This window comes from Staurois parvus, unplaced genomic scaffold, assembly GCF_062004578.1.
Source record: "Staurois parvus isolate SC_StPar_1 unplaced genomic scaffold, SC_StPar_1.0 ptg002902l, whole genome shotgun sequence".
In the NCBI taxonomy this organism is placed as follows: Eukaryota; Metazoa; Chordata; class Amphibia; order Anura; family Ranidae; genus Staurois; species Staurois parvus.
Window position 1 is genome coordinate 52,968 of NW_028320698.1, and position 11,332 is coordinate 64,299.

At 40.5% G+C, this 11,332-nt stretch overlaps 1 protein-coding gene across 1 annotated transcript; it reads right to left on the bottom strand.

The window, feature by feature from the left end:
• Nucleotides 1-1,501: 1,501 nt before the first annotated feature.
• On the bottom strand, nucleotides 1,502-8,451 carry LOC149428945 (malonyl-CoA decarboxylase, mitochondrial-like). The gene has a single exon (XM_089666907.1). It carries the CDS (start codon nucleotides 8,430-8,432, stop codon nucleotides 7,827-7,829), a length of 606 nt encoding a protein of 201 aa, XP_089523033.1. The 5' UTR covers nucleotides 8,433-8,451; the 3' UTR covers nucleotides 1,502-7,826.
• Between the last annotated feature and the right edge of the window lie 2,881 nt (nucleotides 8,452-11,332).

Consider the following 11,332-nt stretch of genomic DNA (forward strand, 5'->3'; position numbering starts at 1 on the left):
CTGCCTTCCATTGGGTAACAACTCCCCGAGCGGGACTCCTCCCTGTACCCTCCACAAGGAGATTGACCTATAACCAAAATTTGGGTACACTGGTCCAGCGCTGTCATCTGATTGGTGGATGTCAGTCTGGAGGAGTGGCTGTTCCTAGGTAGGTTGCATTTGCCCAAGGCAAAGCCCACATCTGATTCTGATGATTTAATAAAGAGCGCTCAGGTCGGGTGGAAGGTAGAGATGCATCATCCAGCCTCGCATCCTATAAAACCCTACGAGGTTGACAGCTACTGAGGCTGGATGGTGAGCTGAGAGGTACATTTAGGGCAGTATGTGTCCAAGGACGAATGCCCAGAGCACAGACCACTTGCATTTTGGCCACTCATCCCTGGGCACATACTGCCCTGAATGTTTGTACCTCTCAGTGCACCGTTCAGCCTCAGCAGCTGTCAACCTCTCAGTCTTACAGACTGCTGGCAACAGAGCTGGATGGTGCGACTTTGCCTTCCACTCGGGCACAGGGCTAAATGCCCATCGATTACAAGGTCTGAGCAGCGTTGGATTAACAGCATCATGGGCCTGGTGCTGAGGATTTTGGTGGACCACAAGGGCGAGGTCAATGGTCACAGCCATGCAGACGTAATGGCTACAGAAGCCTGGCATTTGACTTGCCAGGCCTCTGGAAGGGCCGTGCAGGCCCAACGCTATGGTAGCCTCAAGGCTTCCATAAGAGCCCTGCATCAGTGTGTGCAGCACGTCTTGAGGTGAGGTGAAAGGGAGCAGCCATGCAGGCATAATGCTACAGAATCCTAGCATTTGACTTGCCAGGCCTCCGGATGGGCCATACAGGCCCAACGCTATGGTAGCCTCAAGGCTTCCATAAGAGCCCTGCATCAGTGTGTGCGGCACGCCTTGAGGTGAGGTGAAAGGGTGCAGCCCTAACACAACACTATGGAAGCAAGAACATCAGACTTCCATTGAGACTGCCCATCCGGCACCCATTTTTAGTTCCTCCATCCAACCCAGACCATGCGTGCGGAATGCAGGACCAGTTAGGGAAGCTCTCTTTGTTGGCCCATTGCTTAACCCGGCCTTGGGCCTGAGTATTATCATCAGGATACATGTGATAGGTGAGGACCCAGGAACTTTCTTGTTTTTGGGGGATTTTCTCTTTGGTGATATACAGCCTGATCATCGGCATTCACATCAAAGTTTTGTTTTGTGTATTGTGTCTATGTTTTTTCATTGATGTACTATGTTCAATAAATTTATATTTTTTTTTATATAAGATTTTCTTTTTCTTTTGTAGTTCTGGTGCTTTAAAAGTCCCTTTTTCTTCTCTATGTTTTTTTATGGCTCTGAAACTTGTTTTTGGTGCAGAAATCCCTCATCGAAGGCTAAAACCACCACCATCAGGAGTAATGTACTGTTCACTGCCTGCCGCACGTCCCAAACGTGTTTTCTATTCCAACGGACCATCCAAAAAATTAAAAAGCAGCACAAGTAAACGTTTTGAGATATTTACATATTTATTAGCAAACCTTGTGAGTTGTTTGGAATTCTCCTTTAAATAAGCACAGCCCCCCCCTTAAAGCACATCTGGTGTACAGTAAGATGAACAGGAGTCAGGGGAAGGGCTTCCAGAAAATCTCTCCACCGCAGCTCATGAACAAGGACTCCAACCTTCAAGGAACAGAACAGATTCATTTTTTTTGTACATTGGATGTTGAAACCGTTGGTGAAGGATCTTCCCCTATGTAAGGACCTTCCACTATAGCGCCACCTGCAGATCAGTTTATATATTACATTGTTAAGGTCATCTGTGACATTTAGATGCAGGATTAGACTAGAAAAGCCATTATTGAGCAGTCTCCATGCACCCATTGGGTTCCCTACGAGATTTCGGGGGGTTCCTTGAGCACTGAGCAGCATAGCATGGCATTCCTTCATTGACCACCTATGTAAGGAGGCACTTCTTCCACTGACCACCAATTTAAAGTGGAACAAAAGGCAAAGACACCTTGGTGCCTGACAGCTGTGAGGTTCCTTGCCACCGTTATCTTCTCCTCGTGTTCTTGCAGGTGCCGGACTTTAGCCATTTTGATTGGCTGACTTGGGATGATGTCACTCTCACGCATGCATGGAAGTGTAGTCATCCCGGCACGCTGGCGGTGTGCCTAAATGTACACGGACCTGCACACGTGCAGCTCATTGCACAACTCGAAGAGCATTGCAAATAGGCAGGTAGGTGCAATATACTGCCGAAAAGACATCACAAACAGGCAGGTTTTATTTTATTGCATATTTTTTAAATTTCTCCCACCAATGTGGTCAGTGAGAGAAAATGGGGAGGCGTGAGAAATTTTGAAGAGAATATCCTACTCCAAAAAAGATCTCCACCACCATATGGTCACAAATGAGGGCTTACCAAAAATGTATGATTCACGTACTATAGAAAAGTCATTTATAGCATGTGGATATGCTGGTCACCCAAAGGTAAGGCTCCTGGGTCTCCTCGACAGGATCCACCGCTAGGAAAAAGCAGAATCGCCCACAGCTATCCTCCTTTAACCTCCATGATGACAGTGCATGTTGGGGAAGAAACGGGAAACCAAGTCCTCCAAATAGTGCACAACCCGATGGACAATTTTATTAAACATATACAATGCAGAAAAGTCACTATGCAGTACAAAAGCAATCCATACCAGCTCAGCTGGTCCACTTCTGGGGAACGTGATGACGTCAGCATGTAGCTCCGTCCAATGTGTTTTGTCCAGGGCAGGAAGAAGTCATCTCTGCAAAAACGCGTCAGACGGAGCTACATGCCAACATCATCATGTGGAGCTGAGCCAGACTGGATTGCTTTTTGTTCTGCACAGTGACTTTTCTCTTACATGTGAGTGCCTTGTATACGTTTAATAAAATCGCCCGTTGGGTTTTACACTGTTTGAAGGGCTTGTTTTCCCGTTTCTTGCCCAACATGCACTGACATGGTGGAAGCTGACGGAAAATACATGTGGGCAATGTTGCTTCTTATTAGTGGTGGATCCTGCTGAGGAGAGGCAGGAACTTTACCTTCGGGTGACCAATATTTCCCACATACTAATATTGGTCACCCAAAGATAAAGTTCCTGGCTCTCCTCGGCAGGATCCACCGATAAGAAGCAGAATGTATGGGTCTGAGAACGGGTGAAAAGTATCCCACTCCAAGATTTCCACCACCATATGGTAATGAGTGAAGGCTTACCAAAAATGTATGAATCTCATACTATAGAGAAGTCCTATAGCATGTGGGAAATATTGGTCACCCAAGGTAAAGTAGCCCCGCCCGACGCGTTTTATCAAAGAGGACATTTTCCCGACCCGGACAAAACACGTCGGATGGTACTGCACAGTGACTTTTCTCTTACATGCAAGTGCATTGTATGTTTAATAAAATTGCCCATTGGGTTTTACACCATCTGAAGGACTTGGTCTCCTGCTTCTTCCCCAACATGCACTGACATGGTGGAGGTTTACGGAAAATAATTGTGGGCAATTCTATGTCTAATTCGTGGTGGATCCTGTCAAGGACAGCCAGGAACCTTACCTTTAGGTGACCAATATTTCCACATGCTATAGGACTTCTCTATAGTATGAGATTCATACATTTTCGGTAAACCTTCACTCGTTACCATAGGGGGGTGGATATCTTTTTTGGAGTGGGAATACACTATTCACCCGTTCTCAGACCCATACATTCTGCTTCTTCTCAGCGGTGGATCCTGCCAAGGACAGCCAGGAACCTTACCTTTAGGTGACCAATATTTCCACATGCTATAGGACTTCTCTATAGTATGAGATTCATACATTTTTGGTAAACCTTCACTCGTTACCATAGGGGGGTGGATATCTTTTTTGGAGTGGGAATACACTATTCACCCGTTCTCAGACCCATACATTCTGCTTCTTCTCAGCGGTGGATCCTGCCAAGGACGGCCAGGAACCTTACCTTTAGGTGACCAATATTTCCACATGCTATATAGGACTTCTCTATATTAGGAGAGTCATACATTTTTGGTAAGCCTTTATTCCTGGTGGTGAAGATCTTTTCTGGAGTAGAGATACATTAGTCAAATGTCCTCAAACACTTTTGAAGGATTCAGTGTGGACTGTTTTCAGTTGTGGATTGGATTACTACTCTGTTTTTTTATTGATATTTACGCAATTTAACACAACATAATGGTTACTATGGCGTTTGCGCAAGAAAAAATTAATTAAATGTCCCAATAAAGCTGCAGTTTCTGTATTTGTGACATTTATTTCTATCAATGTATGGGGGCAGTTCTCCCACTGATTACCAACATATAATGGGACACTTCTCCCACCGGCCACGAATACAAGATGGCAGTTCTCTCACTGACCACCAATGGATGGTGGAACTTCTATCCCTGACTGCCAACATAAGAGGTTCTTTCTCCCAGAAGCCACCAATGGTGGTTTATAGCAGTTCTGGTGCCAACCACCAATGTATAGAGGCACTTATCCACTGACCTCCAATGTAATGTAGCAGTTTTCCTTCACGTTTAATAAAGCCTTTCTCAACTTTTTTTTGAGGAAAGAAGGATCAATGAGCCCTAGGTAATGGTTAGGGCCCCTTTTATGCAAGCGAACCGATGGGGCCCGTTCAGGTGGACACGATTGGACCCTCCATTCTCATAGAGGACAACATGATCCAGATTACACCCAACAGCCCATAGCGGAGAGTGGGCTGTGTGTTTCCACTTGCTCAGTGGGGATCAGAGTACAGGTCCCCGCTGACCAGAAGACTCCTAGTGGAGGCCCCCCTGTGTGGAAAGGGCCCTAGGTGAGCCAAGACTGGGGGGGACAAAATGGCTGAGCAGAAGCAACTCATCTGATATTACAGTTTATTGTACAACTGCTTCCAAATCGAATGTAACAGAACTGAACACATTCACAAACTGCTCATTAAATATCTGAAAGCCGGTAGTTATGAAAAGTTCTTGTAGACCAGTTGCAGAGGTTTTGGCACTTATTTTTCCATAAACAGACACCACAAGGCAGGTTTTCCATTGCCAGGCGTTCTGAGGACTCAGGACTGCCGACGACATAAAGGTAACATGAATGAGGTATTGGGAATAGAATGCGTCCCGCCTCAATGATCGCCAGAGCCCAGTGATTTGGCTGAATGTGAATCCAGTCTACATAATGGCCACCTCTGTAGTGTAAAGGGTGAGTGATGACAAGAAAATGTGCGTCACATTCTACAGAACAAGCAATGTGCAGCCACCAATCAGAACGCATCTTTCCAGGACCAGGCTTGAGCAAAGTGAAATTTGGTTGCTGCGATCCGCTTTTTTTTTGTTGACGGAGCCCAGCTGGTTGGTGGGTTTTGTAGTATGACGTGGTGTCTATGAAATGTGGAACCATATCAGTGCACACAAGACCACCCCAATGTAACCACCGGGGAATAAATACAGCAGAACACATTTGTACAGGAAAGGAATAAATCATCTCATGAGGCCACAAGTCAAAGGTGAACATTTCTTCATAAATTAAATGACGCTAAACTATCCAACTGGACTCTGCAAAGCAAGAGGTCTCCGGAAAATGGATGGTCATGGTGAAACCAAAGCTGCCAATGAAGGCCAACTCTTGGCTGCTTTTAATGTGATTGTAACCTTGATTTTCCATACTTACCTGCTCTGTAATGGTTTTGCACAGAGCAGCCCTGATCCTCCTCCTCTTGGGTCCCCCAACGACACTCTAGGCTCCTTCCCCATGCCCACCATAGCAAGCCGCTTGCCCCGCCCAAGCTGGATCTGTGTGTCCATGGACACACAGAGCATGGCTTGGCCCCACCATCAGCTCCATCCTCACTGGCTGGGATTTGACAGACGTGGGAGCCAATGGCCTGAACCTTTGAGGAGGGAGAAAGCTGCTGCTCTCGTGCACAGCGCAGGATCGAGATCAGGCTCAGGTAAGTATAAGGGGGGAGCTGCACTCAGAAGGTTCCTTACCTTAATGCAGAGAATACGGTAAGGGGGAAAAAAACCTTCACTTTAAATCTATTCCTCCCCCCTTCCTCCATACTGGCATGGGTTAAATGCTTGTTTGGCTAGGAGGGGTAGAAAGAAGTACTGACCTTCTGCCGCACTTCCACAGGCTTCCTCATATACATATGACAGATCCCACAAAGCCTCTCATCACTGCCCAGCAGCTTTTTGACGTCATCCCGTATGAGGGAACAACACAGGCCCGCCCACATTGCAGAACATCGAACAGTGGAGAAGAGCGTAGGCTGCCAAGAGAAGGAGAAATAAGGACAGTATTTGCCCTAATTCCTTTCCCACCCAACCAAATGAGCATTTAAACCATGAAGTGGCTCTGGGTGAACAGATAGAGGAGAGGGCGCGATCTAAGTGTAATATACAACGAATTTAATGGAGTGAAAGACAATTGGCAACTTACACAAACCAACTGCCAATTGTCTTACGCAACTTACACAAACCAACCGCCAATTGTCTTACGCAACTTACACAAACCAACCGCCAATTGTCTTACGCAACTTACACAAACCAACCGCCAATTGTCTTGCACAACTTACACAAACCAACTGCCAATTGTCTTGCACAACTTACACAAACCAACCGCCAATTGTCTTACACAACTTACACAAACCAACTGCCAACTATCTTTCACTCCAATAAATACGTTTCATATTACACTTAGATTGCGTCCTCTCCTCTATCTAATATAAAACGTATTTAATGGAGTGAAAGACAATTGGCAGTTGGTTTGTGTAAGTTGTGTAAGACAATTGGCAGTTGGTTTGTGTAAGTTGCCAATTGTCTTTCACTCCAAGTAGTTTTATATTACACTTAGATCGCGCCCTCTCCTCTATCTAATATAAAACTTTATTGGAGTGAAAGACAATTGGCAGTTGGTTTGTGTAAGTTGCCAATTGTCTTTCACTCCAATAAATATGTTGTATATTACACTTAGATCACGCCCTCTCCTTTAATATAAAACGTATTTATTGGAGTAAAAGACAATTGGCAGTTGAGTTGTGTAAGACAATTGGCAGTTGGTTTGTGTAAGTTGTGTAAGACAACTGGCAGTTGGTCTGTGTAAGTTGTGTAAGACAACTGGCAGTTGGTTTGTGTAAGTTGTGTAAGACAATTGGCAGTTGGTTTGTGTAAGTTGTGCAAGACAATTGGCAGTTGGTTTGTGTAAGTTGTGTAAGACAATTGGCAGTTGGTTTGTGTAAGCTGCCAGTTGCCTTTCACTCCAATAAATAGGTTTAATATTACACTTAGATCGCGCCCTCTCCTCTATCTGTTCATCCAAAGCCATTTCAGTCTCTAAGGAGGTACTACATCAAGCTTCTGAGACCAGCAAGAAGTCACCCCAGATGCCCCAATTGGACGTAAGGACTTTTTGATGAACTCATATCATCAATACACACATGACATTCATTGTGCCATACACCCCACCCCCCCCCCCCCCCAATTATGACTGCTCATTGCCGAGGACGTGACTATCGCTCGGCACAAAGAAGACGAGGTCTTGTTTACTAGTATCTGAGCAGGCTTCAAAACAAGACCAGAGCAGGAGGGTGAAGTCTGGTTGGCAAATGTCCAAAAGAAGACATCAGGAGGATACTAGAGATCCTGGGCAGCCATTGTTAAAGAATTACGATATAACTGCAAAAAAAAAAAAAGGTGATGACTTAATCATAGGTAGTGCATGAGTTGAGAATGAAGCCATTGTCTTCTCTGCAGACCAAGGTCCACAAAGGTGTCAAACCGTTGGCAAGAAAGTTCCGATTCCCTTTATAACTTACTGTTCTTTTTAAACTGAGACACCAAACTCAGCACTTGTTCTGAGGCTTCGATGTGTTTCATCCTGAGATAACTGGAGCTGTTGGCACTGGTGTTCTCCAGAAAGTAGCGATAGTTCACCATCATGCCGCAGGAGGCGGTGGCTCCTCGGGGGCTGGTATCTGCCATCCAGTTCAGTCTCCACATGACCGCCCCGTTCTGCAGGTGAAAGTTAGCTACAGGGTTCAAGGCAAAGCCGCGGTGCTTCTCACCATACAAGTACCAAGCACAGAGCCTCATCATGGGAGCCTCCAGGGCCTGGACTAGTCTTTCTGATCTCATCCACTCGTTGTTTGCCAGGAGACATTTCAAGGCTTCGGCGGTCGGCGCCCCGGTGATGTCCGATATCTCTTTACATTCCGACTCCAGGAAGAGCTCCATCCGGCCGCTTTCCTTTGTCTGAGAGTTTAGAGTCCCCAGAAGCCACTTTGTGAATCCAGGAATCGGGGACAGGCTGGAGAACTCAGAAATCTCGGGAAACTCAGCCTGGGGAAAAAATACAAAATATAAAGAAGAAGCCTCAAAAAATGTGAATATGGTACTTTGTAAAACTTGCATATACTGTTGTTATAGACGTAAAATGTATGTATACTTGGAAAAAACATTTTTACGTTTTGGATAGAGTAGGAAAGCATTAAAACTGCTGCAAACTGAATTTCTGCTGTGTCCCCATTGGTGAGATTTACCCTCATTTCCTGATTAGGAGAAAGGAGAGGAAATCTCTACAAATTAAATGGAAATCCTTTTTTAAAGTGATTGTAAACCATTACATATACCCAGTGACTGGCTTCAGATGATACACAGAAATTAATCAAATCCTCCTACATAGGTTGTACCTGTGTACCTGCAGTCCTCTTCTCTCTACAGCCATTTAAAGTTCAGGATTTATAAAGCTTGTCTGAGAGTTAAGAAAGAAGGGAGCAGACAGCTGAAGTTACACTCTGCAGAGCTCAGTGTGGAGAGCTCTGACAGCTGATTGGAGCGAAGGGACACACCCCTCTTCATACAGCACACAGGAACAGAGCTGATGCTATCAATCACAGGCTGTGTGCTGGAGCTCCTTCTCCTGTCACCTTTTTATCTCTTGGTGTCAGGAAAATCTGTCAGAAGAGACTGGTCAGATACAGTCACCTGGCAGATGCAGATAGAGGAAGGAGGCAGCAGACAGAAATGACACTTAGTGCTCCGGACTGAGACAAGTACACACTATAGAGGGATGTGCTTCGTTCATATTTCATGTCTGAGGTTTACAACCACTTCAAGCCGGCCACATTCTATGCATGAAGGTGAAAAAACCTTCAGTATGCAGCTCCCCCCCTCCCCTAATACTTTCCTGAGCCTGATCTCGATCCAGGGATTGTATTGAACTGTATTGTTGCTGTATTGTCTCCCGTTATATTGTACAGCGCTGAGCAAAGTGTTGGCGCCATAAATCCTGTATAATAATAATAATATAAATCCTGTATAATAATAATATAAATCCTGTATAATAATAATAATATAAATCCTGTATAATAATAATAATATAAATCCTGTATAATAATAATAATATAAATCCTGTATAATAATGATAATATAAATCCTGTATAATAATGATAATATAAATCCTGTATAATAATAATATATAAATCTTGTATAATAATAATAATATAAATCCTGTATAATAATGATAATATAAATCCTGTATAATAATAATATATAAATCCTGTATAATAATGATAATATAAATCCTGTATAATAATGATAATATAAATCCTGTATAATAATATATAAATCTTGTATAATAATGATAATATAAATCCTGTATAATAATAATAATAATATATAAATCTTGTATAATAATGATAATATAAATCTTGTATAATAATGATAATATAAATCTTGTATAATAATGATAATATAAATCTTGTATAATATTGATAATATAAATCCTGTATAATAATATATAAATCTTGTATAATAATGATAATATAAATCCTGTATAATAATAATAATAATATATAAATCTTGTATAATAATGATAATATAAATCCTGTATAATAATAATATATAAATCCTGTATAATAATAATATATAAATCTTGTATAATAATGATAATATAAATCCTGTATAATAATGATAATATAAATCCTGTATAATAATAATAATATAAATCCTGTATAATAATGATAATATAAATCCTGTATAATATTGATAATATAAATCCTGTATAATAATAATAATATAAATCCTGTATAATAATGATAATATAAATCCTGTATAATAATAATAATGATAATATAAATCTTGTATAATAATAATATAAATCTTGTATAATAATGATAATATAAATCTTGTATAATAATAATAATATAAATCCTGTATAATAATAATATAAATCCTGTATAATAATGATAATATAAATCCTGTATAATAATAATAATGATAATATAAATCTTGTATAATAATGATAATAATATAAATCCTGTATTATAATAATAATATAAATCCTGTATAATAATAATAATATAAATCCTGTATAATAATGATAATATAAATCCTGTATAATAATAATATAAATCCTGTATAATAATAATAATGATAATATAAATCCTGTATAATAATGATAATATAAATCCTGTATAATAATAATAATATAAATCCTGTATAATAATGATAATATAAATCCTGTATAATAATAATATAAATCCTGTATAATAATAATATAAATCCTGTATAATAATGATAATATAAATCCTGTATAATAATGATAATATAAATCCTGTATAATAATGATAATATAAATCCTGTATAATAATAATATAAATCCTGTATAATAATATAAATCCTGTATAATAATGATAATATAAATCCTGTATAATAATGATAATATAAATCTTGTATAATAATAATATAAATCCTGTATAATAATAATAATGATAATATAAATCCTGTATAATAATGATAATATAAATCCTGTATAATAATAATAATATAAATCCTGTATAATAATGATAATATAAATCCTGTATAATAATAATATAAATCCTGTATAATAATAATATAAATCCTGTATAATAATGATAATATAAATCCTGTATAATAATGATAATATAAATCCTGTATAATAATAATAATATAAATCCTGTATAATAATATATAAATCCTGTATAATAATGATAATATAAATCTTGTATAATATTGATAATAAGTGACCACGTGCTGTAATTTTTTGGAGCAGGTAGGGATTTGGGTCACATTGGTCTCCATCCATCTTGGCCACATTTCAGCCCAGAACCTCTTACGTGTAATTAGACGTCTGATAATCGCTGAATATTTTAGGACAAAAATTGATTTACTAAACACTGGCTAGCGGGGGTTTGTACAACGCGCCCCCCTCTCCGGTGTCTAACGGTCTTCCATTAAATCCCTAATAGCCGCCAGTAAGGAGAAAACATGTTTTTATTCGGAACACCATT